The sequence below is a fragment of the Callorhinchus milii genome, unplaced genomic scaffold (genome assembly GCF_018977255.1).
Source record: "Callorhinchus milii isolate IMCB2004 unplaced genomic scaffold, IMCB_Cmil_1.0 Scaffold3, whole genome shotgun sequence".
NCBI lineage: Eukaryota > Metazoa > Chordata > Chondrichthyes > Chimaeriformes > Callorhinchidae > Callorhinchus > Callorhinchus milii.
In genome coordinates, this window is record NW_024704744.1 from 23,046,741 (window position 1) to 23,072,977 (window position 26,237).

At 37.9% G+C, this 26,237-nt stretch overlaps 1 protein-coding gene across 4 annotated transcripts in view; it reads right to left on the reverse strand.

Annotated features, from left to right (window-relative positions):
- dnmt3ab (DNA (cytosine-5-)-methyltransferase 3 alpha b) overlaps positions 1 to 26,237 on the reverse strand; it is a 288,040-nt gene that overhangs the window by 116,168 nt on the left and 145,635 nt on the right. For all 4 annotated transcript variants that reach the window (XM_042333222.1, XM_042333221.1, XM_042333220.1 and 1 more), the window contains exon 5: positions 865 to 911. In XM_042333222.1, the coding sequence (XP_042189156.1) occupies positions 865 to 911 (47 nt within the window). The remainder of the gene's footprint in view (positions 1 to 864; positions 912 to 26,237) is intronic.

Genomic DNA, 26,237 nt, shown 5'->3' on the forward strand with positions numbered 1-26,237 from the left:
ATGTGAATCTCACTGCTGGAAAATGTGGTTGAAGCAGAAAGTATGAATACATTTCTAAAATTTATAAGGAAACTCAATGCATTCATGAGAGAGAAGAGACTAGAGGCATGGAAGAGGACTGGAGTGGTGCAGACTCATATGGAGTATAATCATTCATACAAACTAGTTGGGCTGAATGGCCTGTTTCGATGCTGTACAGTCTATAATTTTATGTAAACTATAATCGGAATGTGAAAATACCACTTTTTGAAATGAAATTACTTATTATGCATTATATGTTTGGTGAGAATATACTTCAAAGTTGTAGCATAATGAAAGGCATTCCTAGAATGTCATAAACCCTAAAGCAAAGCTTCATAGGCTCAAAATTCCACCTAAGGCCAATTTGTCTTAGAATTTAAGTTTACCTAGAATTGTGGCAAATTTGTAGATGCAGTCTTAATTTGGAAATAGTTATCATAAAGAATCAACTTCCAAAACAAGTCTGAATTTAAGTCTACAATTCTGGGCAATCTTAAATTTGAGTCAAATGGCTGATTTTCAGGCCTGATGCTTAGTGGCATTATGGGAATCCTCAAAAGTGCAGCCTTTGAACTCTAGTAGGCTGTTATTTTAAGCAATATATTGTGGAAAAGCATATTGGTATTTATTAAAGGTTTCCGTCCATTGTGAAACTGCCATCAACAAATTAATATAATACTCAGTTCAATTATAATGTTTAATTTTGTCACAGGAAGGAGCTTGGTGATAAAAGTATCCAGAGTGATATACTATCATGTGACAGGAAGCAGTGAGCCTTGTGTTAGAAAGACATTCACTGTGTTGTATATTTTATGCAGGATGAGGAAAGAGGGGACTCATTACCTCTACTTTTACTGGTTCCCGTGCAGATTCATTATTGTCGTCCAAATCTAAAAAGGGACAAAAAATGAAAATGTAAATAATTTGACAGCATTTATTCTCTGTAACATGATGCATAGTTCAATGGATAATAAGCTACAGTTACTTGTAAGACACACAATATAATTGTCTTGGGATTGTGTACACCACCAGAGACCCGGTCATCTTCACGGTTTTAGCCTTAGGACCATTCTTTTCAAAGTTAGGATTGTGCACAATTGTGGAAATATTTCCTTTTTTTAAGATTACTGTGGGCAATAAGTCAATATAACCATTATGATAATAATCCTTGTATTTGATATAGCACCTTATCACATCTTCGAAACGACTCAAAGTGCTTCACAGGATATACTGTAAAGTGAATCTACTGCTTATTCTGTGGGCGAAACGTGGCAGCCAATTGTGCCAGCATGCTCATCTCTAATTAGCTTGCTAGCTTGAAAGATATAGACGCAAGCAGCCTGACTGGTAAAAAGTGGGATTAGTTGGCATGAAAAAAGCCCATCAAAGGCAGAAAGTTCACTCTACCATCCTCCCATCGCAAAATTAAGCTGTTTATTAAATGAGTCCAACATCCTGGCTTCAATGATTCATTTGGTTCCAATTGTTAATTATCTTCTGCGGGATGAAACAACATTTTTTTGGTGTCTGTCCTAAAATTGCCCTTTGCTACCCTAAGCCAGTTTCCTCTTGGTTTGTTACCCTGAAATATAAAAGTATTGTTTTGAGCTTCCTTTCTCAATACCATTTGAAATCTTAAATAGCGTCAAAATCAAGTCTGAATGAGTGATAGGTTTCTAAACCCCAAACTGTGACTACCTCAAACATCACATTCAAGTCTCTGCATAACAACGTAGCACAAGGTTCAAAATGCCTAGCTTGTGACTGTACTTGTAAGTAAACTATGAATGTGTGCCAATTGGGAGAGCAACATAGAGAACTTGAATGAAAAATGATCCCGGTGCTCGGAGATTGTTAACTGATTCATTATATTGGAACAGGCGACAAAGATGAAAGCATCATAGTCAGGAGGAAAGGTTAAACTGAAACGAAACCCCCCAGAGGTCCAGCACTTAAGGGCCTTTTTACATCAATATCATTTTAATCTAGATTATAAAGAATGAAAACATTGTTTATTAGTAAACCATTCATTCCCGATGACCATTTACAGTATTTCTTATTGAATACAGCCACCCACTCACTCCTTAGCAAACCCTACAATTTGGAAATCTCAGGGCACTACAGTGAGACAGGTCAGCGGAAGTTCCACAGCACAGTTTCATGTTAAATGTAGATACTTTGGGTATAGAATTTCCTGGTAATAAATTGCAGATTATTTTAATACAGTAATGGTATCACGATTGTTGATCTTCTCGTATAAACGTCACCATGTGTCAAGGATCTGAAGCACACTGACTGACCATATTTGCTCGTATAAAACCTGGATCAAAATATAAATACAAATGCACCCAACAATTATAAACAATAACAGATATCAGGCAGTAATTTCATGGATCTGGCCTAATTTTAGCAGAACTGTTAAAGGCAAGAAGAGATTATTCCTATTTGATATGATGGGTTCTATAATAAGTACAAACACATGCCTTTCATTTAATTTTCAGACTCTCAGAAGCTTGAGTGCATTTTGTTCTCTGTGATGCAATATCTGGGTGACATGCCACTACATAAATCTATGCAGTTTTAGCTGGTTAGACTCCAGCAGTATCACAATGCACACTCTGGGGTCACTAAGCCATGGCTCTTGCCAACCTGTGCCTAATACATTCTGGGATTAGGTAATCAGGATGTGTCCCTCCAAGAAGAGTGCGGATTCCATTACAATGCATGGGAATTCCCATTGTATTGTTGGGATGCATAGAACTCTCCAGTCTGGTTTGAATACTCATAACAACAACAACAAATTGCATTTGTTTTGTGCCTTTCACTTCGCGAGGACATCCTAAGGCACTGGAGCATGGTGATGGTGATGGCATGTGTCAGACACCCAGCTGAGCAAAAATAATCAGGTGGAAAATCTCAAATGGGTTGAGACAAAATGCTTCCACACAAACCTTTTGGTGGGGATGGGGGTGGAGGGTGGCAAAGGAAATTGCCTTCTGTAATGTACGTAGTTGGAATCTTATTAGTTCTGAGCCATTATACATGACTCTGCTCAAAGTTGCACAGAAGTTATGGTATCCTCTTTCCTCACGCACACAAAGGAAGGCTGCAAGAATATTTCAACTTAACAACAACAAGATTACATTTGTATAGCGCCTTTCATGTCGGGAGGACGTCCCAAGGCGCTGGGACTTAAGCATAAATGCAGTTGTGAAGAATTATCAGAGAAGCTGTAGTTCCTTCCTGCACACTTCTTCTGAGGAGCATGCTTCTTCTGTCAGAGATTCAACAGGTTTCTGTTACACAAAGGGCTGTTGTGTGCTGGAATGCCCACTCTCTCCTTCTGGTGTAGCACTTCAGGTGGTTCTACATATTGCCTGGATTGCACGCAAGCAAAATACAGCAGCACAGCAAAAAAGGGGAAGAGTGCTCGTCTTCAGTTCTCTCGGGCAACATGTGCTTAATTTCAATCAATTTAAAAAAAAATACACTCTCTTTAAAATATTCTATTTCTTTCACCTGCCATCGTAAAATCAATACCCAATTCACTAATAAATGTGGAAATATGTTTTAAATAGTTACATCTAGATTTTGTGTGAACATCAGAAATAGTAACTCAATAGTGGGTTTTACTGTACACTGAATGCTAAAAATAGCAATCTTTTTGTTATGTTCAATGTACATAGATTGTTCAGCAAGAAAACAGGCCATTCAGCCCAACTAGTCTGTCTCAGTGTTAAAACTCCACACAAGTCTCCATCCACTCCTTACTCCCTCCCATACCCTTCTATTTCCTCCGCCCTCGTGTGTATATCGAGCTTCCACTTAAATATAAGTATTGAACATATCAGACTTTTTGAGATCAGGGTATGTTAGACCCTATTTTTTTCTACTGTTCTGCCACTGCTTAGAGTCCCAACTTATGGTAAGAGATAGCAATGAGAAAATGAAACCCTCCCCAGTGAATAAGGAAATTGCTCATTTAATTTCTCAATGACATTATCTAGTCAGCATTCATTGTCCTAAGGGAGTGAATCCCACAATTCTTTTTTTTACATAAAATGGCTCCAAAGTAACTCTATATATCTTGTCTGAAAACCACAGCACTATACCAAATCATGCTGGAGACCATAGGGAGGACAATGGATACAAATTCAAGAGGGAGCTGGATAGACTTTGACAAAAGAAGCAATTGGGGGATATAAAACAGAACATCATGTAGTGTATTATGAACTGACCAGATGATCAGACTTGTCCTTTCTCATTCTCTGCAGTTCTAAGTTTCTCTATTCAGCCTCTTCAGTATTACTTTGTTGGATTTATATTCTATGGATTTACTTATACTGCACCCTGAAATATATGACTTGTCTTACCATACAATCAGAAGATTTTTTAAAAATTATATTAGTACAAAAATATAACTGTGATTTCTTCAAGTACAAATATTTTGATATAAATTATTTTCTTCAGATTTGGAATTGAAGCCAGTGACTCTGTAATGTAACATGAAATACCTAAGTCTCAGGGTTTGAATCCCATTCAAAAAAATGTTCTTCCTGCCAACTTATAAGAAGCTCCCCATTCCCTTATCGAGGGAGAAGCTTGGATCAAATTTTGTGGTAGATTTGGGTTAGAAAAAACACTGCAGTGGGGGAGGGTTGAGTTTGGTGTCAATGCACAACCACATTCTTTACGTGCAGCTCTGTTGCTTGCATAGCTTAGTAGGAGTTACTGGTACACTATCCGTTTGGCAAGAGCTCAAACATACACTTGCCAAGTTGGCTCCTGACCAACTTAAACAGGTTCTTGGGTCTAGATGGCTTCGACTTAATAAGCTTGGTGAAGGGAGAGTAAGGTTGAGTAAACTCTTTGTCAGTGGCTCGGTGATCTAATAGCTGAGTCAGGCATTTCTACAATACTCAAGAGCACTGTGGACCATTGATCAGGTTGTCTGTAGGATTTGCATCAATGGAATTTGGAGAAGTAGACATGTCACTGGAGGATGGTATTCTTAATATGCAGCTCTTGATAAGGATGCAAGTCATTGCTTTACAGCATAGGGTGGTCCTAAGAGTATAAACAGAAGAAAATTTACCAGACCCTTATCAGATAGTTTACAGGAAGCTAGACCTTCAAATGAGGGAGAGGGGAATAGAATGGTATAGAGAGGAATAAGGAACGAGTGGAGTCTCGTGTGGAGCATAAACATCGGCACAGACTGCTTGGGCTAAGTGGCCTGTTTCCGTGCTATACATTCTTTTGTAAAATTACTACAGTTTACAGGAAAAAAACCTGATATGCTTAGAAATATTTCAACATAATGAGGCACTGTATCAATTGCGTGGATTATTATTAAGTACCCAGTGTGCACTTTGAGATCCCCAATCCCCTGACTTTGCCAATCTGTACCTGTGTTCTTTGAGTGAATGTGGGATGTGTGTGTGATATTGTATGCTGTGTGCGAGTAGTTCTCCCCATTCCCTTATCGAGGGAGAGATTGGACTCTGTACTTCAGAATGTGCAAACAGAAGCTTTGTTGTTGTGAGTTCTCGGTAGATGTAACTGGAGAACCTTAAGCATCTGAAGGGTTTTTTCTGTATGTCAGACTCCTGGCTGACCCATGCCTCCAAAATGTGGACTTCAAAACCTCTGAATGATTTGTGGTATTGTACAATGCATTCAATGTCACTTTTGCATGTTGGATGTTTTCTTGAGTGCAATTAAAACAAAACACCAACTTTTAACATAGTATCATATAAAACAGTATTCAAATGGTGCCTCCAGGATTGAAAATTAAATTTAGGTCAGGACTTTTGGAAAACAAAGCAGTGGCAAATTTGTCTTTTTTAAAAAAAACAGAAAAGGAGCAATACAACCTACAGATGTCTTGACATGTTTAGTACCTGCTGATACAACAGGAATAGCTTGATATTTGCCCTTGATATAAGCTCTCTGGGATGCTACTCTGTGTGAAGGGTGTTTACACTGTAATATAATTGTTTCCTCAAGTATTCATCCAATCCCCTTTAAACATCATCGTGGACTCAGCTTCAACATCCATTTGAGATAATATGTCATTCCTGATTGTAACAACATTTTTGTTAAAACATCTCTAAAAGCTCTGTCTCTTCTTCTGGTACTAATGCTCAATTCATATCTTCGATCAGTGAGAATAGCCTCTCTTATGACAATCACTCATAAGGTTGAAAACTATTATTTTTATTATTATTAGAGCTGCTCTTAATCTTCTCTACTCCAGTGAAAAGAGTCATAACATTTCAAACCTCTCTACAGAATTGTAACCTCTCACCCTGCTATCGTTCTACTTAATGTACAGTCCTGTAGCTCAGTGGCTGGAGCACTCGAGAGACCTGGTTTTGATTCTCAGCAGGGCAAATGTTGGGTAGGTTTCCTTACTTCATATGCCTCTGTTCACCTAACAGTAAGTAGGAACACAGTTGTTAGTCGATTGGCGGATTGCTTTTCCGGGGGTAATAATTCTTTCAAAAAAATAAATAAGAAGAATAAATTGGTCAATTCAATCCACGATAGTGTTTGTGGGACACTGCTGTGCGCAATTGGCTGCCGCGTTTCTCCCACAAAATATACAGTCAATTCACTTTACAGTATATTCTGTGAAGCGCTTTGAGACGCCACAAAGACATAAGGTGCTATATCAAATGCAAAGATTATTATTATTAATCTCTGTTGCATGCTGCTATGTCATCTGGATAATGAAGTCCTCGAACTGGACTCAATACCCCAATGTTTTGTACAAATCTAACATTATGTTATTCCTCCTTTGTATGAAACCTAGAATTCCATTAGAGTTTTGTATGCCTTGTATTCCCACTTTAAACTACCCACATACATGTACTCCTAGGTTTCTCATCTACTCTATTAGACTATTACCATTTATTTAGGTAAATATATATTATAGTTTTTAAAATAGCTTTATTTAGAAGGTTAATTCCCCCCAGGAGGGGACAAGTGGGAATAAGCAGCGAAGCAGAATGGAATGACAAACCAGGTTGCAAGTTTTCCACTGGTCTATACTAACAGATGACTGCAATACATGGAGACCTTGCTCGGTTAAAGGGAGAGGGGGTGGTTCATCCTGGTACCAATTCGGAAATAATAGTTTAAGGAATTTGCTGTGGCAAATAGAGGTCACATTTCAACTGATTCCAAGCAACTCCATTTTAAGTCACCTTCCCCCAAAAGACCAATGTTGAAAACATGGTCACACATATTAACCTTCAGCAGACCCCATGAATAATCACTTAGAAATGGTAGTTATTGGTCTAAGCTGTAGGACAGCCTTATAAACACTGAGTGACTGACTGGAAAATTAGATCTTGCTAAAAAATTTACCCTCTCTTCCAATGTATATGTAACACAGAACCTGTCAAAATTGTGACTTCTGTGGAAATTTATTTCACAAAATCTCCAACACACATTTTCACCTGAAGGTCTTACAGATTAAAGGCTAGCACAGAGCTGTGATGATGACTGAATGAATGCAGTGCCTGACAAGTCATGTTAAACCGCACAACAGGACCAGTATGGCGTCAGATGACAGACTGTGCAAAACTAGTTGGAATTTCCTTCAAGTCCACATACCTGCTGAAATAGCAGCACAGACAGATGGTAATGACCAAATGATCACCTCCTGTAATAGAACTTGCCAAATGATCTAAAACAACGATAATATTCATTGGTGCTTTTACCATCTTTACACCAAGTTCCAGTGTAACCTGAGTTCAGCAGTCCAGTCTGCAACACTAGGCTGAGAGGAGCGGCCCCACGCCATTCTGAGTCTCAGCGGGAAGGGCAGCATTGCAGCTGGTTGTATTTATGCTATGAGTAGAGGTCGGATTTAGGCAGTTCCTGGGTCTGTTCCAACATCAGTGTCAATCAAACGAGGCAGGCATATTGATGGCAAATACAGCAATACCCAATCAGGGTAAATCCCCTCACTGAAAAAAAGCCGTGCCCTTATCCTTCCAGTTCGCATCACTTTCTTGGTAGTACTGCACACAATTCCGATAGCTGTATAGTAGAGGCTTTTCTGACCTTCGATGGAGTGAAAAGATAAGGGGAGAGGAACGATTGGATAAGCTGGGATGCTTCAGCCTAGGAAAAAGATATCTCCGGGGGAGATGTTATAGAGGTATATAAGACACATAATGAAATGGCGAACGTAAGCTCACAACACTACTTTCAGGTAACCCAAGACAACAGACACAGATTCAGAGTTGTGGAGAAGAAGTTTAAAACACTCAGCAAGTATTTCCTTGCCCAGAAAGTGAACCAGAATGGGTTACCAGGGAGTATGGTTGGTACCAGGACACTGAACTCAATTAAGAAACAACCTGATACTGTGACTGGAAGGTTGGTGGTAGATAGGGTGGGTGTTCTGGAAAGGTGAGATGAAATGGGTTTGAAAGATTCTCTTGTGACTGTAAGAAAAGGGATATTACTGAACTGCCACAGCGGCTACTTTCTGCTGCAATATAAACTCTCCACTATTAACCTGTTTACGTGAGTAAAAGGAAATATCAGTCGTGTAGCTCAGTGGTGAGAGCACTTGCCTCTCAAGCGAGAGACTTGGGTTTGATTCCCAGCAGAGCGAAATCTTGGGCAAGTTTCCTCACTCCACATGCCCAATAATAATCCCTCAAGAAAAAAAACAATAATAAATTGGTTGCTTCAATCCACGACTGTTTGTGGGGCACTGCTGTGCACAAATGGCTGCTGCGTTTCACCCAGAAATATACTGTCAATTTACTTTACAGGAATATTCTGTGAAGCGCTTTGAGATGTCTAGAAAACATGGAAAGTGCTATATCAAATGCAAGGATTGTTATTCATTTTTATTATCACAAAGTTACAAAGTGAATAATAATAATAAATAATAATGGTGTTAAGTGTGTCACCGTTCCCTTAACCCATGTGGTTAATAATAATCCTAACATTTAGTTATGTTATGTACTAGAAAGTACAGAATTGCTGTGCTATATGTTGAATCACATTTTACATTTAGTTTAAAAATAAATGGTTACAGATCCCACTGCCAGCATCTGGATGCAGATAGTAACATGCGGAGTATATGCTATCTCCTGTGTGTTTTCTTACACTAGCCACATGGAAACTGTCACAGCTCCTTTGAGCAGTAAGTGAAACCAAAGTCCAAACAACAGCAGCAGCAATACTGCAAAATACCATTCAATGGGGCTTCCAGACACAACAATTGATTTTGGAGTTTTTCTCAGAAAAACAAATAATAGTTAATTCAAGAAATATTCAGTACTTATTTCTGAGTAAGCTCCAATTCATTTGGGAAAAAGGCAAATAAATTATCTTAAACAATCCAGGGTCCTTCAGTCACGGAAACCTGTATTCAGCCATTTTGGAATCTAAATTGAAAGATTTCTAAGCGCCCATATACTTCTTAACACTGTTGTCAGTGTGACTGGTGTATTCACGTATCAATTATAATAATAATCCTTGCATTTGATATAGCTCCTTATCACGTCTTCAAGATGCCTCAAAGTGCTTCATAGAGTATACTATAAAGTGAATTGACTGTAAATTTTATGGGTGAAATGCCCATTATGAGCTGTTTTCCCAAGACTAAATGACTGTCTTCATAGCTCTTGATATGTTTTATTTCATCTGCCACCCTCCACTACTCAAAATTCATTGACTAAATGGGATATTTTCAGATCTGAATAAATCTGCTGATCTTAATGATTTCAAAGCACGCACATATCATTAGTTACTTAAAAAATACTTTGATTTATAGAAGGAAAGCTGCAGACCATTAAATGTGAATCTAATAGTTTTATAAGTATGTTAAAAATCTGTTTTGTGAGTCTTTGGCTGAGAGACATTTCAGCAGAGACTTAGAGTATATAGGAGATTGCAGCCAGGCCCTTGAAACAGAAGTAGCACAGGAAAGAGTCCTTTACAAAAAAAATGTGCTTTTTTAATAAGAAATACTGAAGAACAAAGCTCTTAAACCAGAATATTAGTTTAATATATTGACTGGAACGTAAAATTAAAATTTAAGTATCAAGTTCATAACCGTAACTCAGAAAAGTGACAGAAATGTGACACACCCATCAAGTATTTCTGTATATTTTGAGGACTGTGGTAGCATTTACTATATTTAACAATATGATCATATTCAATCGGTCTTAAGAAAACGAGAAACGTAGTGTAAGCCGTACAATGGTTTCTGAATAGCTGACTCTTTCGGCTTACACTTGACATGGCATTACATCACCAACTCTGGTCGTAAAACACCACATTATTCACAGTTGTTAACAGCAGCTGTGACCGACGGCACCTTTCTTTCAGTTCTGTTGAAGGGTCACAGCTGAAGAGTTAACCTGTCATTTTCTTTCTGGTACTGAATGACCTGCTGTGGATTTTCAATGATTTTCATTTTTATTTCAATCAGCTGGTGGCATTCTCAATTTTAATAATAATAATCAGACTCGCATTTCATATCACGCTATAACACTGAAATGTCTCATCAACAACAACTTGTATTTATATAGATTATATATTATTTATATTTATAATTGCCCTTCACAAGTGATATGTATTTCTCATGGTAATTTTTGTAAAGTTTAGTGGCTATTTATAGACACACCTATTCTTTAACCTTTTTTTTCCACTAACTGATTCACGCCACATATCTTCCAGGATGCCAGGCCTGAAAACAATCTGTTACTCTCTATAGGCCATGAATTTTGTCCCTTTCACTTTTGTTATTGGCTCCCCTAATCATATCCAAAGCAAGGGCCAAAATGTTACCTCACTATACTCTCATCTCAATAAATCGAAAGCTCACTACAAATCAATGTGGAGCTTCTCGTCTGCTGCCTTCCACTTTGTGCCAAGTTCTTTGAGATCCTCTTCTCCTCCCCCTCCCCCCACCTAGTGAATTAGACCACTTATCCAGTATCTAGGCGTCTTCCTCCTCCTGGCTCCTACTTGGTCTTTTGCTTGACCTTGAACTTTCCTTTGAGAACTCCCGTATCCATAATAAAAATATTTCGCCTAGCTCTCTACTCTCTTAAGTTTAATGCCAACACTGATTGAACCTGCTCCACAAGAACAGTGCTGTCATAGTTTGGTGCAGAATCTCTAGGAGACCGAGGCTAATGGCAGCTGGCTAACTCTCCCAATTCGAGTACCCTCTCTATAGTTGTGTCAGCTTGGTTCACTTGGCAGCACACTCGGCTCTGGGTCAGAAGGTTGAGGGTTGAAACTCCATGTTGGAGATTGTGAGCTCGCAGTCTAGGCCGAAATTTCCCTGTACAGTGTTAAGAAGAGCACCGCCCCAGCTTAGGTGCAAACTCTTCACTGCCCAGTGCCTTGGGACATCCTCCCGACATGAAACACACTATATAAATTAAATGTATTGTTTTATCGTTGGAGATGCACTCCTTTAGATGAGACAATTTAACTGAGTTCCGTCTGTCTGTCTCTCTCTTTCTCTCTCTAGGTGAATGTTAACGATTGACATTGTTTGAAAAGAGAAAAGAATGTCTTGTCGCATTTCTCCAAAAAATTATTTACCTTCTGAATGTTTGCAATCCAGCGACTGGTATTTTGGCAGCAGCAACTTGTGTACAGCAATGACCAACAAACAGTCATGAAATGAATGACCAATTTTATTTGGGGATTGTTGGCCAGGACACTGGGAGAAACTCCCTTCTCTCTCTTCTCTAATTCAGCTGTTTTCTTGTGTCAGGTTTCATTTTCTAAATCATTTTTCTCTTTGTCTTGTTCTACTTGAACTGTTCTATCTTATAAAGGGCTGCTTCTACCTTGCATTTCAATCCTGAAGAAAGTGTCTTACCTAATACATTAACCTATCTTTCTCTTTAAATTACAGATTAACCAGAATGGTTTTCCTTTCTGTTTCTAGGATTGGAATTTTTTTTAAAAAATAAAGAACACTAGACATCAAACACAAGTCCTATCAACTCTGCTGCTGTTAAACAATAATTAGCACATGCTGTAGTAACATATGGTAACAGCGTCAAGCAGGAGTGGAGCATTGCTCCATCTTTTCAAATTCCCGAATGGCTCAATTACACACCACTATACTGGGAAGTATTTCTCTATTAAGTTTGGAGGTTACCGTTTGACAGATCAAAGTTTTTTCCCCATAATAAGATCTTCTGTAAATATAACATGGGTTTAGTTTAGGGCTTAAACTGCTGTCAAACTTGGGTTTAATACAGTCCTCAAGATGTCAATCCCTGTGGGAGTTTCCAGCAATACATTCAGTTACAGGAGCTGACTTTGACTCTGGTCCAGAAGGATGGGTGACGTTAAGTGAAATGAACCCAGTGGAGGCTCAATTACGTTCCCTCCCCATGGCCATAAATTCACAACAACTTCATCCTTAAAGCAAATAAAATCAGTCTGAATGTTAATGATGTTTGGCACTCATTTCTAGATTTCGTTATTGTTTAAACAAAAGTGCGACTAATTGAAATGGTACATCAGAGGGGCAAGTTGTCAAGAGTAAGAGAGGAACCTCTGGATTGTATCCCACCCACTTTGACCTAGAAGTGCACAACTCTGTTGCAGGAGAAGGGGTTACACACTACACAGTGTGTAAAAATATCTCCATCTCCAGTACAGCCATTGAACTCACAGATGAGGACAGACTTACAAACAAGCTGACTTTGTTGTTCCCCTGGGCACTTTAAAAATTAATGAGAAGAATTCAATGAATGGAACAAAAAAAAATTGGCTTCTGTGCAGTTCTGACCATTAAATATTTTTATTTCAATCAAATAAACTGGGTTTTCCACTGGGGCCTATTAAACAGTCACATTCCCAGTTTCCTTTGCAGACTCCCCAACTGCCTGAAGAATGACATTTTATAAAATATCAGAATGATGTAATTTAACGATAACATGCTTCTTCGACTTTCTTTAAATATTTAAATTTATATTAAACCTACCAAGGAAAAGGAGTACTACCCAAACATCTTGGTTATATTTGAACCCGATTCCCAGAAGGCAAAACAGTTTCCTAACCCAGTACATCACTCAGTTCATAAGTTTCCTTTTAACTTTCAACAACTATTATCTAATGGATTGATCAAATTCATTAAATAATGGACAGAAACACTTACAACTGCCTGTATGCAAATTTCACTTGCAAGATATACCATTTTCTCATGCGCAGTATGTTAATAGATTTCCGGTTTAGAAAAATATTACTTTTAAGTAGCCTCACAAAAAACAACCATCTGTGGAGAAGAAAAATGCAGCGTGTGATGTGGTAATTATCACATCAATTATTAGATTTTTCCTATTTATTTTTCAGTCTTTCTTCAGTTTACGTTAACCAGAATTTTCCCAAACCTGCAAAAGATAAACACCCCTGATAAAAGATTTCACAATGGGGCAATATATGTCACTATATCCTAAACAAGCCAAAGGCCAATAAACACCTCACAGTGGATTATGTTCCATTACGTATGCTTTCCATATGAATGCAATTTTCATTGCAAGTCTGCTTCAAATCAACACATATAACAAAACAACTTACTCAACAATGTTTTTTTACTTCTTGTGACGTGACTTTGGATTACTATCATACGACCTGACACTGATTGTGGTGATACAACATAGAAATTTATAGCACGGAAGGATGCCATTCGGTCCATAAAGTCTGCTCTGGCTCTCAAAGCAAGATGTTCATTCAATCCCACTACACTACCTTATTCCCATACCTCTTCAAGCCTCTGTCCTTCATATATCTGTCCACATTTATATGAAACCCATAACGGACTCTGCCTCTACCACCCAACTTGGCAAGGCATTCCATATCCCAGCAAATATGCCCAGCAAGTCGGACAATTCGTGATTTATCTTTGCATTTGATATAACGCCTTATAATGTCATTCGGTCGTCTCAAACCACTTCACAGGATACACTATAAAGTGGATTGATTGTGAATTTTGTGGGTGAAATGTGGCAGACAGTTGTAACAGCAATGTTCCACAAACAGCTAGGGAGTGAGTGACCAATTTTACTTGAGGGATTGTTAGCCAGGACACTGGGAGAAACTTCTCTTTTCTATCGTGTCATGGGATCTTTAACATTCACCAGAACAGACAGATGGGATCTTGGTTTAATGTATCATCCAAAGGATGGATTTTTCACAGCCTTTTACTGATCATTTGCCACCAAAATATCTGAGTATTCATGGTGTAAACATCCCCAGCTCAATCTTTAAAGGTGTTTACATCTATGAAGATAAAAATTACTACAGAAGGAGGTCATTTGTCCCATTGTATCCCGATTGTGTTAGATTATCCATTGAAGCTTGCTACTCTAATCACACTTTGATACCATTCTGTACCCCCCTCCCCTCATTGTTAGTGAAATGAGCCAGCGACTTCTTTATTCAAATCCCTCTTAAATTCATTCGTGTGTCATAACGTTACTGGGACATTTGCATTAATGTCCCAGAAATGGACTAACCCACTAACCTATTTTTTTTGCTCCAACACATCCATTATGATGTTGATGCCAAGTCAGTAAAGAAAGAATTATTCTTTTAATTGTAGGTGACAGTCTGAGAAAGTAAGGCAAAATATCAAAACACCCATAAACTATGCAATAGGGTTAAATGTAAGACCATGTTGAGGATAGACATTATTGTTCAAAGAAAATAGTTGCGTATTGAACTATTGATAATGGTGCATCTCTTTATTTGGGGGGTGGGGGGCAACCAGGTATCTGACACATACAGAATTCATCATTATATTTATGAGTACTCAAACCAGATTGAGAATTCCATAAACGTGCATGGAGAAAAATGTCACCTGTGCTTGGAAATATCCTATTTCCATAATAATAATAATCCTCACATTATTTGCAGCACCTTTTACATCAGGAGGGTGTCTCAAAGCACAGCACTGGATATACTGTCAAGTGTAGCGACTGTTTGTTTTGTGCATAAATGTCTAGAGTGTACATTCTCCCAAAATGGATGTACCCAGCTTACCTAAATCTAGAAAATTATAGGTGCAGGTTGGCAAGACTGGAGGCTTGAGGACCTCAAAGTGTCCCAAACGGCTGGAGTTTAACCAGCTAAAACCACATAGCTTGTTTTTGCAAATACTGCCTGGCAAGCCTTCCGTTGTTTGTTCAGCTAGGATCACCATCCATTTAGGTTTTGGCATGCAGAGTTAACAAGAGGTTAGTGGGAAGAAACTCTGCCCCACCCCACCCCACCCAATCTTCCCGACAAGCTAGGTGGTTGTTCTGTCATCAGCATTGCCCTGGAGTACTGCAGATCTGACTGGCTCAGGAACTGGACTACCAAGATCACTACAGAGGATTGACTCAGTTCTGATATTCCTTTGTTATTGGCCACCCTACTTTTGAAATTCTTAAAGAGTCTTGATGAAAAAAAAGTTGGCAAGGCTATTTTGATTTGCTTCCAGAGTTGGCTCAATGATGCAGTCTGCATTGGAACATTATCAGGTCACTTGCACATTGTTATTGTTCTGAAAGTAACACAGAGCCCTTTGGAAACCATTACTTTAATGGTTTTGTCATTGCCTATCTGTGCAATCAAATCTCACGTGGCACATGCATCGCTTAATGATAAATGGATGGTATTTATAAGCGGTTCACTGTAATAGAGCTAAACACTCCACTCAAAATGTACACTTGGTCACATTAGCTTTGCAGCTCCCTCACCAACCACAGGTCTCACCATATCACATATTCTACCAGAGTTAAAAAAAAGCAGATGAGTTGCCCCTAAATCTTTGTCAATTTGTATCAAAATGGAAGACAGCAGCATAAACGGAGCATTTGGTATAAAGTGTCTCGGGACACAAGACGTGTCTCATGCAGGGAATCCCACGTACATCAGGCTGATCCACACTAGAACTCCGCTCTGAGACAAACTTGGATTTTCCAGTTAAAGTGCTTTATCTAGCTCTATTATTTACTGTAAATAACATCTGGGAGAGCAGTGAGAACAGCTTGATTTGCCCTCGCTCTCTATGGGTTAAAGGCCATAGCCTTTGCTTGGTGCATTTCAAGTACTCAGCATATGAGGAACAGAAATACCGTAGTCTCATTTTACCACACCAAGTCATTATTTTTGATGTCTCACAGTTTTTTCACTCCCATTTCCTTGCTTATGTCTTTCTGAGCCACACACCAACTGCAACTGGAAAGTGAGATCCTGGTCCGAGATCTCTCTGCTGATGCAGTTCTTGATACAGCAGCTAGGGGATGCCAGAGAGCAGATTGTTGGTGACATACAGTATCCTAAAATTCCTTCTTCTTATGTGTAAGGAGCAAGCCTTTACTTAGCACCTCTTTAAAGTGGTGGGCCTGATCAGCAGAGTGATAGCCAATGGTCATAAAACACACCTGACAATCGCTTTGTACACGGTTAAATATCCTCTTTTATTAAGTAGACTGTCCCAATACAAGATTCACAGTTTGGCTGTGTAATGATCAAGCTTTCGTTTCTTATTGTGCCAAAAAAAAATCACTAAACATGTTATTAAATGCTGAATCTCAGGATTACAAGCCCACAGAAAAAATACCCATCTTTGATTTAATTACTACTTCATTGCCAAGTCAGTGAGCACTATTTATAGATTTGGGTGAGTGTGACTGCCTGGGTTCTTATCTTGTGCAAGAAGCTAACTGAAGAAAACCCAAACAGAATAACTTGCCCATTGTTACGAAGATACCAAAACATGCATGGAGATTTCATCCAAATCGATAGTAAACATTACTATTATTCTGGAGACACTGTCTTATCCATGGGAAGGGAATGTATCCAGATGGCTTTTTTTTGTTACATGCGTTAATTCATTTAATTAATCCTTGCATTTGATATGGTGTCTATAACATCGAGAATGTCTCAAAGCACCTCATAAAGTTTCTAGAAACAGTATTCATTGTGTATTTGTAGGTGAACACGGCAACCAGTTCATGTACAGCAATATCCTGCAAACAGGGGTGAAGTGAATGATGCATTATATCTGGAGCATGGTTGGTCATGTTTTCAAATAGTAACGCGGAATCTTTAATGTCTACCTGAACAGGCAGGCAGGCGGGACCTTGGTTTAACGGCTCATCTGAAGGACAGCACCTCTGATAATGCAGCATTCCCTCAATAGTGCATTGGAGTGCCAGCAGGCCGTGAGTTCAAAATCCCGATGTGAGGCTTGAACCCAGAACAGTAACAACAACAACAACTTGAATTTGTAACTTTCTGACTCCGAGGTGAGAGTGCTATCAGGCAGAGAGACCTTAGAATAACAATATCTCCAAAAATTGTAATACTACCCAGTGTTGTGCGCACTGAACCATTTTAAAATACGTGCTTCCAAATTACCATGGAAGAACAAAACTGAGCTCAATGTGGCCCTGAACCTCAAATTACATTCAATTGTTGAGTTAAATGCTGGATTTAATTTTCCCAGTGAAAAGGGCCGAAAGGTCTTGGAGTCCAGAGCCAAATGTGAATGTAAATCGGAAACTTATTGAAAACTAATAAAGGTTTATTATAGGGAACAAGCTTGTTCTAGGTAAACCTATTCCACAAAGGTCTTTCAGCCCATTAAGGCAGCATTTCAGGAAGGACATTTTCCCATCATTTCTTTTATAATTTAATCTAGAGAGACATTAACATGCATTCCAATATGCTTAATAATAATAATCATCCTTGCATTTGATATAGCATTTTTCACGTCTTCTAGTGAATTGAGTGTATTTGTGGGTGAAACACAGCAGCCAATTGAGCACAGCAGTGTTATTATATAAAGCTTCAATCAGTTTTGAAATACTTTTTACTTGTTAAGTAGAAACTTCATCTACACTTGTGACGATTTATGATTAGTGTGATCCATCAATCAGAAAATAGCTTTATTTTTGGTGTTTAAGATCAAAGATTGCTAGAAATCTGATTTAGATATATAGCACTATATATCTAATGTATATATATTATATATATTACAATATATATAATATATATTATGATATATATATAATTATTATTTATATAATAACACTGCTGTGCTCAATTGGCTGCTGCGTTTCACCCACAAATACACTCAATTCACTAGAAGAGGTGAAAAACGCTATATCAAATTGGACCTGCAGTCCAATTTATGTGGACATGTTACTTACTTGCTAACTTTTATAATGACCTAAAGCATTCACTGAGGTTGCAAGAAATTCTTTCTGGATGAGAATGTGCAGAACATAAAGACTGAAAAAATTAAAGTAATATCTTGAATTCAAAACAATATGTAAATGCTATCATGTTTTGATATACGCAACATTAATAACTATTTGTTTAATAACTATTTTGAGCCAGTTTCTTGGTCTCCATACTCCACTCCAGCCAGATTTGTACAACGAGAATCTACTAGTTAAAGAGGGCATTTATTTTGTAAAAGACTTTTACCTAAAGTCTGCAGCATTTAAAAAGATCAAAAAGGACCAAGAGGTTCAATGGGCAAATCACTAGTTAGGAACTTTCTCATGAGACTGTAATAGCACCTGTTAAGTTAGTTTATACACTGTATAGTAAATAAAATGACAGTACGCTTGCATATTTGCTGAGTTTGTGAACCTCTGATTAGTGTGGTAATACATGTTTTTTTGATGAGAATTTGATGATGTGCCAAAGAACCAGGCTAGTTTCAATAGACAGAATACCTGCTTTGGGCCATGGTTAACCCCTCAAGCACATGTGCGTCAAGGGCTGACAAACTTTTGGGAACTATTGCTCATCTATTGCAAAATAATATATAACAGCCCGAATAGTGTAACAACAATACTCACAGAGCTCCTGAGTGCATCTGAACTAAGCACTATGCACTATTTAGATTGCTGTGCTTCAAATTATTGGCAGCTCAGTGAGTTTCATCTGTCTGTAGTTTAGGAAAGGTGCCAGGTTAATTTCCTGATTTGTGCTAAGATAACAGATCTCAGTTGAATCAGTACCCGGTTAGGAGGAAACCAACCACAGCTCCTGATTCTGCTCCCGCTTGAAGTATGCACATATCTGAAACCCCAAACTCCTCTCTGTGTCCACCGGACTCGCCTTCCTGCAGATGAAGCATTGCCACTCTAATGCTGATTGACGTAGGCTAAGGTCCAAATATTGGGACAGAGCTGGAGGTCAAGATTGTGGACCAGATTTAGTTATTGGCTGTTCTTACTTATCATTTAGCCCTATATGTAACATTGATCACCATGTGGAGATTATCACTAGTGTTAATTAACATATCAGAGTGCAATTTCACCCTATTATTTTAATATGAGGTTCAAGAGATCATAATATAGTAATAATAATCCATGCATCTGATATAGCAGTTTATCACATCATTGAGATGTCTCAAAGTGCTTCAGAATATACTGTGAAGTGGACTGACTGTATTTTGTGGGCAATATAAATATAAAAGATGCAATGACAGAATAACTTTTAGGGGAATATATTTTTACATTTATGTCAAAAGTAATGGACAAATGTACACTGGTCATAGGGGACATGTAATTCAAGCTTCTTTTAAACTAAACACAATATTTGTTTGAAGGGATAAAAGAAAGACTAAGCAGTGTTCCTATGATGTTATCAATGACTGGTTTGAAACAATAGCTGTCTTCTTTCACTTGAATTATGCTTCCCCAGTGTCATGTCAGTGTTAAATCTCATAAAACACATATAGAGCTTTATGTTTTAGCCAAGAGAAAGATTTCAACATCAATTGAGCTATGTATGCATTATTTCTGTATAACAATATGTGTCGATGTATCTGAAATGTGATATTTCAGGATTATTCTGGTGTTGCGATTAATGAATTGATTAAAACATGTTGGTATTTTCATATTTCCTTCAAACTCTCCAAGATAATACATTCTCAAGACAAACGTTACCAATTGTGCTGATGAAATCTGTTGAGGTTGGAGGAAGTATTCACTACTTACATTGATAAATCTAAGACAGCAAGCCCTTAGGTGCCTATCATCAGTTTGCAACCAACGGGTAACTCAGCAATAGCAAAAAAAAGCTTGTGAAACAGCATTTACTTGAAAACAGTACTGGAGGATACCAGCTTAGGTGCGGACTGAAATTCCCCAGAAACATAATTTCTGTACTTTTGGGGCTGGGATGGCAGAAATATTGTCTGTAGAGTAAGGGAGGACAGGTTTGAAAAATGGAGGTGTGGGGATGGAGGAATCTTATGGAGTTTTTGTATCATTGACTCTCGCCAGAGCTTAACACCAGGGAAACAGAGTGGCTGAGATGAAGTGAGTAATAGTGTAGGGTTTGTATGGATGAGAAGTGGAGGGATTTCATGCTTTTCAAAGTTCTTCCATCTCTTCTATTATAATACATATCAAGCCATTACCACAACAGATTAGTATTAATAAATCATGCAGTATTAAACTTCTGATGATTTGACCTAAAAGACAACCAACAAGTAGAATATCTTGAGAAACATGTATTATGCATTATCTCTTTGCATTACATAACAATTGAATCACAGCAAGATTATATAGCAAGATCTCTTAAAAGATACAAAGTACAGAAGATATTTGTCAAAACCCGTTTTTACTCCAAGCAAATGAGGTTCCATTACTATATACTTCAAAGGAATAGCATTAAATAATAGCATGTTATTATTTAATTCTAATACTAATATTTTTTGCATTTGATATCATGCCATCAAGACATCTCAAAATGCTTCAGTGTATACTGCAAAATAATGTGATTGCATGCATTTTGTAAGCTGTGTAATATTGTCTTTGCACAGTCAGGAGTGGGAGCATTTCACTCCAATGGTACAGAAGTGTGAGGGAGAAGCCCACATTATACTTCTTGCTCGACATCACTTTGAATTGGAGCTAAAATAAAACATGCTCAATTTCACCCTTTTGTGTGCCCAAAACAGTAAAAGTGCCAGTTGTGCAGCTTGCTATAGTATTAACCCCTATGTTCAAGTATATCAGCTTCACTCAGATTCGTCATGAGCACATGTGTGAGATATCTTATCTTAAAATAGCTTCTGCTGATGCCAGTAACAACAGTATTCTAAATGTGCTTTAGAATATTACCAATTCCACCTTTGGCATCTGGTTTAAATGCAGCAAGGACAGCTAAGCCCGTTGCATTATATTACAATTGAATCTCAACAAGATTATATAGCAAGGACTTTTAAAAGATACAAAGTATCACAGAAGATATTTGTCAAAATCTATTTTCACTCCCAAGTAATTGAGGTTCCATTGCAATAGTTTCAGTGCTGCAGAACACTTACACTGCCTTTCCACAAACTCCCTTTCTGCGAGGTTGTCTCTTAAGAGTATTTAAAGCAGTCCAGGATGTCCTGAATAACACATAAATACTAACAATAATCCTGATATAATGCCTTTCACATCAGAAGGACATCTCAAAGCTCTTCACAGGATGTACTGTAGTCACTCCCTCCCTTAAATCTGGCTGTGTTTAGTTTACGACAATGTTGCTAGCAGCATTTTTGCAAGCAAAACAAGGCATAAATTGATCATTTATTTCATAGACATAGAACGTTCTTGTGCACAAGCTGACTGTCATATTTGTCTACAAATAGACAGTCTCTTCACTTTCCAGCAATTGCCTTGTGAAGCACTTTAAGATGTTCCAAAATTACAGGCACCATACCAAATACAAGGGCTATTATTACTATATTTCATGGTCTGCATGAATTTTCTAAGATCTAAATTGCCTTCTGGGTACCATCAGTGAGGGAAAAGCCAGTTAAGGTCTGTACATGTTGAAATTCTATCGTAGTACATGGAAGAATTTATGGTTTAAATAATACCAAGTGATAGTTCTATTTTGCATCACTTGGCATCACTATTCCAAGTGATGCCAAGTGATAGTTCTATTTTGCAAAAACACGATCAAAGAATGAGTGTAATATATTCACAACATTGTCCAGTTAGTCTGATGTAGGAGTCAATCGTCAGGCCATCTCACATATTAGTATTGTATATATATCAGTGAAATATGTTAAAGTATCGATGTTTAATAATAACCCTGAGGCGTGGGTGGAGCATTCACTGATAAGCTGACATGCTTTCATAAAAACTTCTTGATGTTGAACCCAAGTAGAAATGTGATCAGGTTTCTATGATACTTGCCAAAGTACATAAAACATTGTGCGAAAGGTATTCCACTAATGCTGAAATACAAAGGAAGCATTCCTGTATGTTAAAATTCTGCCTTTCACCTAAATCCCCATTTACAAATATCAATCTGACACTCCATCCTCAGGGTATTACCATTGTAAAATACAACATCTGCTTTTCTCTAATAAGAGAGATGCCTTTTTTGTTAAGTTGACAAGAGCAAATACAGATATAAAGGATGGGTCTTCAGTTTAGTCGGTAGGTCAACTCAATGAGTTTGATAACAAGCCAAAAAACTCTCAGTGCATAGGAGTCTCTTACTCACAAATCAGAAGTTTAAATAAAAGGTTTGAATGAAGAATGCCCTTCAGCCAAAATGTTCTCAATCTTCCAGAATACCCACCGGACTGGTGTCCCATTTCAACATCAAGAAATACTTCCTGGTGTCTGTCCTAAAATTGCCCACACCTTTTTCTAATGTATTAGTATATCTGAAAGTATTATTTGGGTTCACTTTCTGTATCTTATTTAGTATTTTATAAGGAAGGACCCCTTAAAGACACTCCTTTTCAAAGCAGAAAAGCCCTGGCTTATCCAATTGTTCCAACCTTTTAACACTGGGGATCAACCTCATATTCTATTATCCATTCACAATCAAAAAGAGAGAAGCTTGATTTAGAACAAATGTACATCTGTTCTGGTACAGTATGAAGGTCCAATGTCTAAATTTAGAAGTTAGTTTGACAACCATGGAAAGATTGTTTCCAAATTAAAACTGAATTTAAGAATATTCCAAAATTCTACACAATTTAAAATTTTAAGTCAAGAGTCTTAATAATAAATGAATAATAATGCTTGCATTTGATACTTCTTCACCTTTCACTTTGAGAGGACATCTAAATGTTCTTCACAGGATTTACTGTAAAGTGTAGTGACTGGTTTGTGGGCGAACCTAAAATTCTGAACATAAGAAATTTCAGGTCTCTGATCTATCATCGGATCATTACGCTGCCATTAAACATTTTGGTTTGTGGCTTCCAAAGTAACAGGCACCATGGGAGACTTGAACAGTACCAAGAAAAATTGACAAGTTCAATATAATCTGCACATCACAAATTGTGAGAAATATTTTGGAGGATTTAAAAAAACCAGAGTGAAGACTGAATGAAATTAAGATATTAAGTTATAATTATATTATATAATTATATTTATATTATATTATATTATATAATTATATAATTATATTATAATTATATTAATATAATAACAATCCCTCCAAAACCAAAAACAATAATAAATTGGTTATTTTCAATCTACGACTGTTTGTGGGACATTGCTGTGCGCAATTGGCTGCCGCGTTCGCCCACAAATATACAGTCAATTCACTTTACAGTGTGTTCTGTGAAGCGCTTTGGGACGTCCTCCCGACGTGAAAAGTGCTATATCAAATGCAAGGATTATTATTATTTGGTATCCTATTTTACGGGGTCTGGAAGCTTCAATTAATAGGCTATAACCTGGAGCTACAATGTATTACAAACAAACAGATAAAAACTGAATGTTTGGACCAAAGAAGAAGAAAAAAATAACATTGTATTGTTGCTTTATGCCTTAAGTGATGTTGTTGCAGAATATCTAACAGCATTATTAACGTGTGCCAAACACTCAAGGTTGGCAAGCAATCATCCCACAGTGTTGGATGCAGGCCAGTAGCAGGATGTAACAGTTTACTAACAACATATTGTTAATCGCTTGTTTTATTTTTTATTTGGTTATATTTTTGGGGTGGAGGTACATACAAAGCAACTCTCTTATCTTGTGGCATTTCAGATTCCCCACAAAATTACATACCTAATAGTAATGGGTCCATGAAAAAAACATGGCCACTTCCAGGTGATCAGGTTGCTGCTGATGCAATTTCCTGTGCAAGCGACTTTGGTGATGTCACTTCCGTTGCAAAGTGAGGTCAGTTTCATTTGCTGTGCGTAACACTGTGCACCTGGGCAATGCACATCAGCCTGAGCTGTTGACACATAGCATTTAATAGCATGGGAAGCTGGCTATTCAGCACTGGAAGACGCATGTACTGTATTATATAAAGTGGGTCCACAGTAGACTGTGTTATAAGCAAACCTGTGCATACCCATTGCATATTTTAATAGCGTCATCCTGTATTTAGGAACAGATTTGGAAACTAACTTGCATTTTTATATCACTTCACAAGTACTTGTTACAATAATAATAATCCTTGTATTTGATATAACGCTTTTCACGTCTTCTAGATGTCTCAAAGCGCTTCACAGAATATACTGTAAAGTGAATTGACTGTATATTTGTGGGCGAAACGTGGCAGCCAATTACGCACAGCAGCGTCCCACAAACAGCCATGGATTGAAATTACCAAATCTTTTTTTTTTGAGGGATTATTATTGGGTGTATGGAGTAAGGAAACTTGCCCAAGGTTTCGCCCTGCCGGGAATTGAACCCGGGTGTCTCACTTGCAATGTGAGTGCTCTAAACACTGAGCTACAGGCTCCAAGTAGTGACTTAATGATAATTCTTACATTTGAAATAGCACCTTTTTTACATCAGGAGGACACATCAAAGCACTTCACAGGATTTATTGTACAGTATTTTTATACTGAACTTCATTTTGTAGGCAGATAATAACAGTTGTTCGTGCCAGCAAAGTCCCCCAAACAGTCTCAAGGTGAATGCCCATTTAATCTACCAAATGAAACAAAAAATAAATGCACTTTTGCTTTTTCCGAATTGTGTAAGAAAATAACTGTATTCCTTTTGTGGGGGCAGGTGGGGGGAGAGGGCTGGGGCATGAAAAGATAGTGGGAGCAACTAGAAAAGAATGTGTTCCTAGAACTGAATGTGCAATACAGGGCCCTAAAGGCCTTTGTACTTTCCTTCCCCACTGGGCTAAGTGAGCAGCTGGGACAGCTTTATTTGTGTGACATCGACTTGAAGGAGCACCATCATCATGAAAAACTGTTTGGCAAACCTTTTTCTTCATCAGTGTTCGAACAATGCGACAACATAAATTGCATCAGAGCACATCACTTCCACATGAGATCACAGTGACAAAATGGTGCAACTCTCTTTCCTTTTTCCTTCTTCCAGCCCCCGCCCATCCTAAACTAAAAGAACATTTGCTAAACCCTTTTCTTTTAAAATGAGAAAAGAGCCATTTAAGGACTGAACTGCAAACAGCAGCAACATATTGAGAACAGATTAAAAAACAAGAGGGTTGGCACTTACTCGGATGAGAAGAGACTTGGTGAGATCTAAATGCCTATTTTAAACTGATTTCAAGGAGGTATTACTTGTATTACACATGACAGATGAAAATAAAGACTTGTGTCTGAAATTTCAAGTAACAAGCGTAAGCATTTAGACCAAGAGCCTTATCCTGTGAGGACTGACTGGAAAACAAAACTACTGCAAATGTCAAGTGAACTCTACAGAAATGCTGGAAATGCACAGCAGTGCATGAAAGAGCAATTTGGGTTTGAATTTCAGGTGTGACCCTTCATTTTGAACAGGAGGAAGCGCTCTGGGACACTATCCCGCGTGAAGGGCACTATATAAATGCAAGTTGTTGTTGAGAAGGTTGGAGAAACCTCTTTGTAGGGAGGATCAGTGTGATCAGACTAGGAAAACCAAACAGGAGGAAAAAGTTAAAAAATAAAAACCAACTGCAATGCACACAAAAAGTAGTCGATAATCCAAACATTCATTCAAAAACAAGAAAGGAATCAACACAAGGGGAGAGGTTGAAGGAGACAAATCACAATCAAGAGAGGAACAGAACTGAATCGGAGACGGCAGTCCCAAAAACTGGTAGCAAATGAATGACTGGAAATCAATAGAAAAACTGAGTCTTGCAAATCTGAAATATAATAAGGTACTGCTGTAAAGGGGCATTTGCCCACAAAACACAATGTCACTGCACTTTAATGTATATCCCGTGAAGCACTTTGGGACATCCTCCTTATG